Source organism: Schistocerca piceifrons, chromosome 10 (genome assembly GCF_021461385.2).
Source record: "Schistocerca piceifrons isolate TAMUIC-IGC-003096 chromosome 10, iqSchPice1.1, whole genome shotgun sequence".
Lineage (NCBI taxonomy): Eukaryota > Metazoa > Arthropoda > Insecta > Orthoptera > Acrididae > Schistocerca > Schistocerca piceifrons.
Genome location: NC_060147.1, coordinates 136,954,538 through 136,967,519, shown reverse-complemented (window position 1 = coordinate 136,967,519; position 12,982 = coordinate 136,954,538). Strand labels below are relative to the sequence as shown.

Here is a 12,982-nt window from a genome sequence, read left to right as displayed (position 1 = left end):
CTTTCGCATATTAGAGTGGACATAGAGACAGGAGATGTAGATAGATAGAAGAAGAAACGCACAGGGTGTTTCCGCAAGAGCGTGCAAAAATTTAAGATGGAAGTAGAGGATGTTCCTCTGAACAATGTAAGCTAGGGAACCTCGCATCGGATTAGCCGAGCGCTCTAGGGCGTTACAATCATGGACTGTGCGGCTGGTCTCGACGGAGGTTCGAGTCCTCCCTCGGGCATGGGTGTGTGTGTTTGTCCTTAGGATAATTTAGGTTAACTAGTGTGTCAGCTTAGGGACTGATGACCTCACCAGTTAAGTCCCATAAGATTTCACACACATTTGAACATTTTTTTGAACCTCGCGTCGGAGAAGACAGATTAAGGAGATAATAGGAATAAAATCACACTGCTGTATACTTTTTTATTTACAATAAACACCATCACTGACACAATGAACGTACCATTTGTACTGATCTTACAAAGTGTGCTGAAACTTACGGCCATCAACCTCAACGCAAACATGACATCGGTCAACAAGATTCTGACTCATCCTGACACATATCCCTGATGTGTTTCGAATCACATCATTGGCACCTACAATTCTGGCAAGTAATTCCATGTCCTTATCCATTTGGGTTTCATACACAAGTGACCCATAGGAAATAATCAAGGGGTTTTTAGCTCAGGTGACCTCGCAGGTCATGGTGTAGAACCTTCCCTTTCAATCCAGCGACCGTGAAATAGTGCACCGGTACTGCTCCTCCGTACTGTACTGTACATCTCTCAATAGCACTGAATAATGAACGGGTGTGTAGTTGATTCATAGCACCTTCTGTCATGGCACGACGTAAATACGACACGACAAAGGCACGTTATGGACAAATAAAGTAAACAAAGCGTGCATCATGGATTACTAGTAATCAGGCTCGTCCTCCTTGTTTCCTTTCAGGAAATAAAAACGTGTCTGCAAATAAACAGCACAGTACGCGTAAAATTGTGCGCATCTTAGTTGTAAATAAGCTGGGAAAGAGTAATGCTGGACAGAGCGGTAGACAAGTTTAATGCCATATCTCCGTAAGCTGGCTTCTCCGACCCAGGTTTCCTGTCTCAAATTGTTCAGTGGTGCATACTCCTGTTACATTTTTGCCCGCTCTTACGGAAACGCCCTGCAGAAGAAGGATGGACAGATAGAAACTACAGTTTTAGCTTACCGTCACTCGCGATTGATATCAGTTCTTTGTGAAGAAAACTCACACTCGTCTGAACAGTGGTACATCGGCTCTGGTTGTAGCCGGTGTCGGTACTGACCTGGCTGTACTAGAAGTGCGGCGGCGATGAAGAGGCAGACGTAGACCATGCTCTGGGCTCGCGTCTTGTCCGAGTGGAACTCCCCCAGGTAGGCGTACGTCACCGCCGACGGCCCGCAGATCCTGGGGGGAAAAGCAAACGTGCGAATCCAGCGTACACACACGGCTGGTAGAGAGGTAGTAGCCTGTTGGACTGGCACTTAACGTGTAGCCACGAAAGTGAAAGTAAAACAAGTTTTCTCCTCTGTTTTATATGTAACACCCAAGTAGTAATGATTTATCTCATTTCTACGTCACATAACAACAGGTCTCTACTGCATATTACCTTCTTACGCAGCACATTTGCTGTTGATGTGACAAATGGCTAGACATGTAGAGAAATAAATTCCAAAAATATCTACATATGACTTTGACACGAAATAAGGCGATGATTGCCGATTACACTTTAAAAATGTTAAAATAGTTTTGAAAGAAGAAGAATTGTAGTTCACAGAATGACTTTTAACTTCCTGGCAGATTTTAAGATCCACAGATGATTTGTAGTTTTCAAGAATGACATGCTTTCCAATAATATTTAAGGCTTGCAAAAGATGTTTCTGCACTTCAGAAGCTTCTCACAGCTTCAAAAACAAGCTCCTGAAGATCCTTAGAGAAAGCAACAGTCTCTATCAAAAACTCACAGTAGAGGAGAACTACCACATATAAAAAGCAATAATACAGTGAAAGAGAGTTCTGAATGAAAATACAACACTTTGCAACAAAACACTGTTTGGAACACTCAAGAAACTATACAACAATGACTCCCCACAAAAAACATAAAAAATACTTCTGTTTTCTTGGTTCTCAACCCACCTCTCTTTCCATCTCTCTCTCTCTCTCTCTCTCTCTCTCTCTCTCTCTCTCTCTCTCACACACACACACACACACACACACACACACACATACACACACCTTCAAAATCAGCGCCATAACAAACACAAGACTAACGATGAACAAGTGAGCAACGACAATAACATGACACCTCTCACTGAGTGTGTTGTCAGAAGTGTCTGTGCAGATCACATTTTGCCACATTTTGTGTAATTGCATGTGAGGTGAAGTAGTGAGCGGAAATTTGTGATAAACTGGGTGAAAGCAATGCACTAAACAGCAGCTGATTGAGAACCAACCAGGGACACGAAAAAGCACGGAAAATGTAAGTACAGAAACGTACATAACCTCTACCCCCGAAACAGCTCTCAAAAAATACGAATAATTTTCTTCATGGCTAGTTTGCAGATGACATGCTGTCAAAAAATCGACCAAAGCGAGTACTAAAATCGTTGTATAATAATACAGTTCAGTCAGCGATGTAATTTTAAGGTGCGTGTCCAAACAAAACGAACCAAATTACAAATATTGTATTTCTTAGGCCTACAGCAGCTAAATTATTACAAATGTGATATTGTGCTATACAGTAACAAAAAATCTGACCCACATAAGATGACACATTCGTGTCGAAACATGTCTGGGTAAATATAAAAAATAAACTAATTGTGCTTGCATAAGGCTGATTTCCAAAACGACCCAGAAGTAATTCTTTTCATCTTCCCAGACAAGTCCCAGCTGTGCGTCTCGTTGGTGGTATCAGTGCGTGGAGGTTCAGAAGAGAATAGTTGCTTTGTCATTTTCGTACAGTTCTGTCGTTGTATGGTGTGACTTTGAGTACCGAACACGATCGCGTCGGGTTCGCATGGCTGGTAGTTCGGGGAGCAGCCGTTAGATTTAAGGCTGTGTCCAATCTTCAAGGACTTCGAGGGCGTTGTTTTCCAACAAGAGACTCCACCATCCTGTTTTACACGCAGTTTCTTGACCAGCACCGATACAGAGAGTGTTGTGAGTAGAATGGCTGTGGACAAGTTGGGACACTTCCACCGGCCACGAACCTTGTCACCATCATATGCGGTCATTAACACTGAACATATGTCAGAGGAGTCGGCATAAGCCACGCTTCCTGTCTAGGATGGCATCATCATGAGTCAAGACATGAGCTGCTTTCGATGAGGCTACGGTAGCGGAAATTTAAAATGAATTCGTGGTATTGTAAACTGGTGCTATGTTCAAAAGTATACTGAGTGCACTATCCGAAAATTACCTCGAGCAATTAAACAAAGAATCGACTCGTGGAGATAACATCTTGGACCCACTGATAACAAACAGACCCGAACTTTTCGACTCTGTAAGCGCAGAACAGGGAATCAGTGATCATAAGGCCGTTGTAGCATCCCTGAATATGGAAGTAAATAGGAATGTAAAAAAAGGGAGGAAGGTTTATCTGTTTAGCAAGAGTAATAGGAGGCAGATTTCAGACTACTTAACAGATCGAAACGAAAATTTCTGTTCCGACACTGACAATGTTGAGTGTTTATAGGAAAAGTTCAAGGCAATCGTAAAATGCGTTTTAGACAGGTACGTGCCGAGTAAAACTGTGAAGGACGGGAAAAACCCACCGTGGTTCAACAACAAAGCTAGGAAATTACTGCGAAAGCAGAGAGAGCTTCACTGCATGTTTAAACGCAGCCAAAACCTCTCAGACAAACAGAAGCTAAACGATATCAAAGTTAGCGTAAGGAGGGCTATGCGTGAAGCGTTCAGTGAATTTGAAAGTAAAATTCTATGTACCGACTTGAGAGAAAATCCTAGGAAGTTCTGGACTTTCGTTAAATCAGTAAGTGGATCGAAACAACATATCCAGACACTCCGGGATGATGATGGCACTGAAACAGAGGATGACACGCGTAAAGCTGAAATAATAAACACCTTTTTCCAAAGCTGTTTCACAGAGGAAGACTGAACTGCAGTTCCTTCTCTAAATCCTCGCACAAACGAAAAAATGGCTGACGTCGAAATAAGTGTCCAAGGAATAGAAGAGCAACTGAAATCACTCAACAGAGGAAAGTCCACTGGACCTGACGGGATACCAATTCGATTCTTCACAGAGTACGCGAAAGAACTTGCCCCCCTTCTAACAGCCGTGTACCGCAAGTCTTTAGAGGAACGGAAGGTTCCAAATGATTCGAAAAGAGCACAGGTAGTCCCAGTTTTCAAGAAGGGTCGTCGAGCAGATGCGCAAAACTATAGGCCTATATCTCTGACGTCGATCTGTTGTAGAATTTTAGAACATGTTTTTTGCTCGCGTATCATGTCATTTCTGGAAACCCAGAATCTACTCTGTAGGAATCAACATGGATTCCGGAAACAGCGATCGTGTGAAACCCAACTCGCTTTATTTGTTCATGAGACCCAGGAAATATTAGAGACAGGCTCCCAGGTAAATGCCATTTTCCTTGACTTCAGGAAGGCATTCGATACAGTTCCGCACTGTCGCCTGATAAACAAAGTAAGAGCCTACGGAATATCAGACCAGCTGTGTGGCTGGATTGAAGAGTTTTTACCGAACAGAACACAGCATGTTGTTCTCAATGGAGAGACGTCGACAGACGTTAAAGTAACCTCTGTCGTACCACAGGGGAGTGTTATGGAATCATTGCTTTTCACAATATGTGTAAATGACCTAGTAGATAGCGTCGGAAGTTCCATGCGGCTTTTCGCGGATGATGCTATAGTATACAGAGAAGTTGCAGCATTAGAAAATTGCAACAAAATGCAGGAAGATCTGGAGTGGATAGGCACTTGGTGCAGGGAGTGGCAATTGACCCTTAACATAAACAAATGTAGTGAATTGCGAATACGTAGAAAGAAGGATCCTTTATTGTATGATTATATGATAGCGGAACAAACACTGGTAGCAGTTGCTTCTGTAAAATATCTGGGAGTATGCGTACGGAACGATTTGCAGTGGAATGATCATATAAAATTAATTGTTGATAAGGCGGGTGCCAGGTTGAGATTCATTGGGAGAAAATGTAGTCCATCAACAAAGGAGGTGGCTTACAAAACACTCGTTCGGCCTATAATTGAGTATTGTTCATCAGTGTGGGATCCGTACGAGGTCGGGTTGACAAAGGAGATAGAGAAGATCCAAAGAAGAGCGGCACGTTTCGTCACAGGGTTATTTGGTAAGCGTGATAGCGTTACGGAGATGTTTAACAAACCCAAGTGGCAGACTCTTCAAGAGAGGCGCTCTGCATCGCGGTTTAGCTTGCTGTCCAGGTTTCGAGAGGGTGCGTTTCTGGATGAGGTATCGAATATATTGCTTCCCCCTACTTATACCTCCCGAGGAGATCACGAATCTAAAATTTGAGAGATTCGAGCGCGCACGGAGGCTTTCCGGCAGTCGTTCTTCCCGCGAACCATACGCTACTGGAACAGGAAACGGAGGTAATGACACTGGCACGTGAAGTGCCCTCCGTCACACACCGTTGGGTGGCTTGCGGAGTTTAAATGTAGATGTAAATGTAGTATCCGTACGAACTCGATTATTTATCAAAAATATGTAAAGATCTCGGTGATACCGCAGTATGTCGACGTCTGAGCTTTAATTTGTGAAAGCTTCACCTGAATTGCGTCATGGCAAGAACGGCGTTTCTTGTGGCGGCGTGACGATGAGGTCATAGACAGGGACGTGGCTTGCAACGTCGTATCTGACGTCATGAGTTCAGGGTCAGTGACTGGTGTGAGCCGGTCGACGTGACCGAGCGGTTCTAGGCGCTTCAGTCTGGAACCGCGCGATCGCTACGGTCGCTGGTTAGCATCCTGCTTCGGGTATGGATGTGTGTGATGTCCTTAGGTTAGTTAGGTTTAAGTAGTTCTAAGTTCTAGGGGACTGATGACCTCCGATGTTAAGTCCCGTAGTGCTCAGAGCCATTGAACCATTTGACGTGTGAGATCATCAGGGTTCAAGACCAGTCAAAATGATCCAGGTTGCTCCAAGCCATTCTAGTGTCATGACCAGCCGAGGAAACTGTAATACCCACTAGAGTGTAAATGACAGAGGGCAGCAATCACACGGTAGTAACGTAACGTCTGATAGCGGTCAAGGAGCACTGGGCAGGAAGCTCTTGGATGTGTGGGCACTTGTCGGGGCTACGAGACCGTGAAGGCCGGAGACCACCCATTTATAAAGCGAACTGGGTTCCATGAGTTTGAAGTTGTTGTGGTCTTCAGTCCTGAGACTGGTTTGATGCAGCTCTCCATGCTACCCTATCCTGAGCAAGCTTCTTCATCTCCCAGTTCCTACTGCAAACTACATCCTTATGAATCTGCTTAGTGTATCCATCTCCTGGTCTCCCTCTACGATTTTTACCCTCCACGCTGCCCTCCAATGCCAAATTTGTAATCCCTTGATGCCTCAGAACATGTCCTACCAACCGGTCCCTTCTTTTTGTCAAGTTGTGCCACAAATTCCTCTTCTCCCCAATTCTATTCAATACTTCATCATTAGTTATGTGATCTACCAATCTAATCTTCAGCATTATTCTGTAGCACCACATTTCGAAAGCTTCTATTCTCTTCTTGTCCAAACTATTTATCGTCCATGTTTCACCTCCATACATGGCTACACTCCATACAAACACTTTCAGAAACGACTTCCTGACACATCTGTACTCGATATTAACAAATTTCTCTTCTTCAGAAACGCTTTCCTTGCCATTGGCAGTCTACATTTTATATCTTCTCTACTTCGACCATCATCAGTTATTATGCTCCACAAATAGCAAAACTCCTTTACTACTTTAAGCGTCTCATTTCCTAATCTAATTCCCTCAGCATCATCCGACTTAATTCGACTACATTCCATTATCCTCGTTTTGCTTTTGTTGATGTTCATCTTATATCCTCCTTTCATGACACTGTCCATTCCGTTCAACTGCTCTTCCAAGTCCTTTGCTGTCTCTGATAGAATTACAATGTCATCGGCGAACCTCAAAGTTTTTATTTCTTCTCCATGGATTTTAATACCAACTCCGAATTTTTTTTCCCTGCTTGGTCAGTATACAGTGGAATAACATCAGGGAGAGGCTACAACCCTGTCCCACTCCGTTCCCAACCACTGATTCCCTTTCATGTCCCTCGACTCCTATAACCGCCATCTGGTTTCTGTACATATTGTAAATAGCCTTTCGCTCCCTCTATTTTACCCGTGCCACCTTTAGAATTTGAAAGAGAGTATTCCACTCAACGTTGTCAAAAGCTTTCTCTAAGTCTACAAATGCTAGAAACATAGGTTTGCCTTTCCTTAATCTTTCTTCTAAGATAAGTCGTAAGATCAGTATTGCCTCATGTGTTCCAATATTTCTACGGAATCTAACCTGATCATCTCCGAGGTCGGCTTCTACCACTTTTTTCATTCGTCTGTAAAGAATGCGTGTTAGTATTTTGCAGCTGTGACTTATTAAACTGATAGTTCGGTAATTTTCACATCTGTCAACACCTGCTTTCTTTGGAATTGGAATTATTATATTCTTCTTGAAGTCTGAGGGTATTTCGCCTGTTTCATACATCTTGCTCACCAGATGGTAGAGTTTTGTCAGGACTGGCTCTCCCAAGGCCGTCAGTAGTTCTAATGGAATGTTGTGTACTCCTGGGGCCTTGTTTCGACTCAGGTCTTTCAGTGCTCTGTCAAACTCTTCACGCAGTATCGTATCTCCCATTTCATCTTCATCTACATCCTCTTCCATTTCAATAATATTGTCCTCAAGTACATCGCCCTTGTATAGACCCTCTATATACTCCTTCCACCTTTCTGCTTTCCCTTCTTTGCTTAGAACTGGGTTTCCATCTGAGCTCTTGATATTCATACAAGTGGTTCTCTTATCTCCAAAGGTCTCTCTAATTTTCCTGTAGGCAGTATCTATCTTACCCCTAGTGAGAGAAGCATCTGCATCCTTACATTTGTCTTCTAGCCATCCCTGCTTAGCCATTTTGCGCTTCCTGTCGATCTCATTTTTGAGACGTGTGTATTCCTTTTTGCAGGATCCGTGTGTATTCCCAGAGAGGGACACGTGTGGACGCGGAGACTCACCAGATGCCGCTGAGGAGCCTGAAGACGATGAGCAGCGCGAGGCTGGGCATCAGGCCGGACAGCACGGAGCAGACGAAGTTGAGCCCCAGCGTGAGCGACAGCACCACGTGGCGCCCCCACGTGTCGGCCGCGTAGCCCCACAGATGCGAGCTCACGATCATGCCTGCCAACACGGCGGGCGCCGTCAGCCAACACCTCGCTCTGGAACTTCGATACCTGGATCTATTCACTTAGAAGAGTTTAGATCTGTGTTAAAATTCTCACGCATAAGCAATCAGGATTACGTGGTAGCCACGCAGTAGAGCTGGGCAATTGTTGAAAGTAATTTCTGAGCACTGAGAAGAAGGTCAGAGTTCCAAAATTGTGATTGATAAGAAAAACGAAATCGCAATAGAAAGTAATGTAAGAGTTATAGGATCGGCGATATAGGTCGATACTGGAAACTAATTCGACAGAATCACGTATAAAAGGATTGTGTGGAAAACGCTGAGAGAAAGAATGGACACGTTGACAGGTTGTCTTTAGACATCGGGGAATACATTCAGTCGTGCTAGAGGGAGGTATAAAGGCCAAACATTGTAGAGGAAAACAAAGACTAGACTCAGACAGTAAATAACTGAGGACGTCGTGTGTGAATAAAACCCAGAGATGGAGGGATCAGCACAGCAGAGGAAGTCGTGGTTGGTCCTCTCAGAGCACTCAGGAGGCTGGTGGCCTACCCTCTCCCCATTTATGAATTTTGGTCGCGACTCGAGAACCACACATTGCTCTCGTTCATTTCCTGATTTTATTTATGAGTGTATTGGAGATACCGTGGAACTTCCTCTTCGATGACCGTGTTTTATGACTATTTCTGCAATAGGACAATTCCTACCAGCATTATTTCTTCATTTTTATGTAGGAACTTCATACATATTTACTAAGATTGTTGTTGTTGTTGTGGGCTTCACTCGGAAGAATGATGTGATGCAGCTTTCCGTGCTACTCTATTCTGTGCAACTCTTTTCATCTCTGAATAACTTTGAAACGTACATCCGTTCACGCTCACTGTATTCACCTCTTCGTCTCCCTCAACGATTTTTACCCCTCCCCCCCCTCCCCAAACACACACACTTCCCACCACTACTAAATTGGAGACTTCCTTGATATCTCAGAATACGTCCTATCAATTGAACCTCTTCTTTGAAACAGGTTTAGCCGGACAATTCTTTTCTCTTCAGTTCTGTTCATTAATTCCTCATTAATTACGTGATCTACCCATCTACACTGCTGGCCATTAAAATTGCTACACCAAGAAGAAATGCAGATGATAAACGGGTATTCATTGGACAAATATATTATACTAGAACTGACATGTGATTACATTTTCACACAATTTGGGTGCATAGATCCTGAGAAATCAGTACCCACAACAACCACCTCTGGCCGTAATAACGGCCTTGATACGCCTGGGAATTGAGTCAAACAGAGCTTGGATGGCGTGTACAGGTACAGCTGCCCACGGAGATTCAACACGATACCACAGTTCATAAAGAGTAGTGACTGGCGTATTGTGACGAGCCAGTTGCTCGGCCACCATTGACCAGACATTTTCAGTGGGTGAGAGATCTGGAGAATGTGCTGGCCAGAGCAGCAGTCGAACATTTTCTGTATCCAGAACGGCCCGTACAGGACCTACAACATGCGGTCTTGCATTATCCTCCTGAAATATAGGGTTTCGCAGGGATCGCAACACATCTGAAATGTAACGTCCACTGTTCAAAGTGCCGTCAATACGAACAAGAGGAGGCCGAGACGTGTAACCAGTGGCACCCCATACCATCACGCCGAGTGATGAGGCAGTATGGCGATGACGAATACACGCTTCCAATGTGCGTTCACCGCGACGTCGCCAAACACGGATGCGACCGTCATGATGCTGTAAACAGAACCTAGATTCATCCGAAAAAATGACGTTTTGCCATTCGTGCACCCAGGTTCGTCGTTGAGTACACCATCGCAGGCGCTTCTGTCTGTGATGCAGCGTCAAGGGTAACCGCAGCCATGGTCTCCGAGCTGATAGTCCATGCTGCTGCAAACGTCGTCGAACTGTTCGTGCAGGTGGTTGTTGTCTTGCAAACGTCCCCATCTGTTGACTCAGGCATCGAGACGTGGCTGCACGATCTCTTACAGCCATGCGGATAAGATGCCTGTCATCTCGACTGCTAGTGATACGAGGCCGTTGGGATCCAGCATGGTGTTCCGTATTACACTCCTGAACCCACCAATTCCATATGCTGCTAACAGTCATTGGATCTCGACCAATGCGAGCAGCAATGTCGCGATACGATAAACCGCAATCGCGATAGGCTACAATCCAACCTTTATCAACGTCGGAAACGTGATGGTACGCATTTCTCCTCCTTACACGAGGCATCACAACAACGTTTCACCAGGAAAAGCCAGTCAACTGCTGTTTGTGTATGAGTAATCGGTTGGAAACTTTCCTCATGTCAGCACGTTGTAGGTGTCGCCACCGGCGCCAACCTTGTGTGAATGCTCTGAAAAGCTAATCATTTGCATATCATAGCATCTTCTTCCTGTCGGTTAAATTTCGCGTCTGTAGCACGTCATCTTCGTGATGTAGCAGTTTTAATGGACATTAGTGTATCTTCAACTTTCTTCTCTATCCCTACATTTCAGAAGCTTCTATTCTCTTCTTGTCTAAACTGTTTACCTTCCGTGCTACATTTCCATACATGGCTACAGTACATACAAATACTTTCAGAAATCATTTCCTGATTCTTAAATCTATATTCGATGTTAACAAATCTCTCTTCTTCAGAAATGCTTTTACTGACATTGCTAGTCTACTTTTTATATCCTCTCTACTTTGACAGTCATCAGTTATTTTGCTGCCCAAATGGGAAACCTCATCTACTACTATGGGTGTGTCTTTTCGTAATCTAATTCCCTTTGCATCGCATAATTTAATTCGGCTGCATTCCATTACCATCGTTTTGCTTTTGTTGATGTTCATCTTATATCAACCTTTCAGCACACTGTCCTTTCCGTTTAGCCGCTCTTCCAAGTCGTTTTCTGTCTCTGACAGAATTACAGTGCCATGCACAAACTTCAAAGTTTATATTTCTTAGCCCTGGACTTCAATTCCTACTCCAAACTTTTCTTTCGTTTCCTGTGCTGCTTGCTCCTTGTACAGATTGAATAACCCTGTCTCACTCCTATCTCAACCAGTACTTCTCCTTCATGTTCCTCGACTCTTATAACTGCCGTCTGGTTTCTGTACAAGGTGTAAATAGCCTTTCGCTCCGTGTATTTTACACCTGATATTTTCAGAATTTCAAAGAGAATGCTCCAGTCAATGTTGTCAAAAACCATCTCTAGGTTTACAAATGCTGTAAACGTAGTTTTGTCTTTTCTTAACCAATCTTCTAAGAGTAGTCGCAGGGTCAGTATCTGGAATACAAACTGATCTTCCCCGGCGTCGACTCCAAGCTCTTCATTTTAGGAAGATTATGATTTCGTTTAAGGGAGCTTGAGGCCTACTGAAAATCATATGCTGATTTACTCAGGACTGTCAGCCTCGTTATGTGTGTTAGAATTAACGCGGATCTCCAGTTCTTACTTGGTTCCCATAATATAATTTATGGGTTTTGGGTAGAGGAAGTCCGGTACATTTTTAGGAGCGGAGGTAGCTATGTGAGAATTCCACAAAATTGTCTTCACAGGGCTATGGCCTCATTTAACGAGGTTGGGGACGACGCAACAACCCCAGATTCGCGCGTTTCAGGACTTGGAAGTAATTTACAAGTATTGGGAATAAAGCTAAGGTCCGGCATTCAGCTAAGATTAATATTTCCGTGTGGCTGAAAGTCCTGGTGCAAGTCTTCCGATTGGACGCGACTCTGGCGACTTGCGTGTCCCTAAACTACCCCAGTTATCCAACCGGGCCTACAGTCTGACGTGGAATCAGAACCACATGTCGTTCCTGACGATTCCTCACATCGTTGGGAGGTGAACGATAGGTTAAAGGCTTCCGTGACCTTCGATTTCCAAGCATGCGCTTTACCACCATACCGCCACGGCTAATTTCAAGATCATGATTTCACGTATTGATTTTGGAGACGGTATGAGAAAACCAATGTTGATGTCCAAAGTTAATCGTTGATGAGTTTTGAGGACATTGCGAAACATTTTCTTTGGTTCAAAATGGCTCTGAGCACTATGGGACTTAACATCTGAGGTCATCAGTCTCATAGAGCTTAGAACTACTTAAACCTAACTAACCTAAGGACATCACACACATCCATGCTCGAGGCAGGACTCGAACCTGCGACCGCAGCAGTCGTGCGGTTCCGGACTGAAGCGCCTAGCACCGCTCGGCCACAGCGGCCGGCTTTGTGTTTGGTGATCTCGTTTTTGATTACTGAGGACGGTGTAAGAAACTGACATTAGCACGTGGGAAAAAATCAATAATTTATTGGTATTTGGGGCTTTATGATATTCTCACAGTGGTTTCTTAGCAAGACTATAAACTCCTTTATGAGTACTGAGGACAAAAGGAGAGTTCAACTGTGGCCTTTGTTGCCTGGCTTGTGAATTCTAGGAATACACAGCCTTTTTCTTCTTTTTTTGCCGGTCTGCGATATACGTAACTGTTGGAGCAATTTGAGAATACCCATATAGCTACTAGACTACACCATCTTTTCATTTGTGAACAA

The 12,982-nt window shown here is 44.0% G+C and overlaps 1 protein-coding gene across 1 annotated transcript in view; it reads right to left on the bottom strand.

Moving 5' to 3' along the window:
- Window positions 1-12,982, bottom strand: part of LOC124719055 (synaptic vesicle glycoprotein 2A-like) — a 75,135-nt gene that overhangs the window by 45,585 nt on the left and 16,568 nt on the right. Inside the window, exons 4-5 of the mRNA XM_047244725.1 lie at window positions 8,262-8,424; window positions 1,299-1,420 (exon numbers count right to left, since the gene is read on the bottom strand). Of these exons, the coding sequence (XP_047100681.1) occupies window positions 1,299-1,420; window positions 8,262-8,424 (285 nt within the window). The remainder of the gene's footprint in view (window positions 1-1,298; window positions 1,421-8,261; window positions 8,425-12,982) is intronic.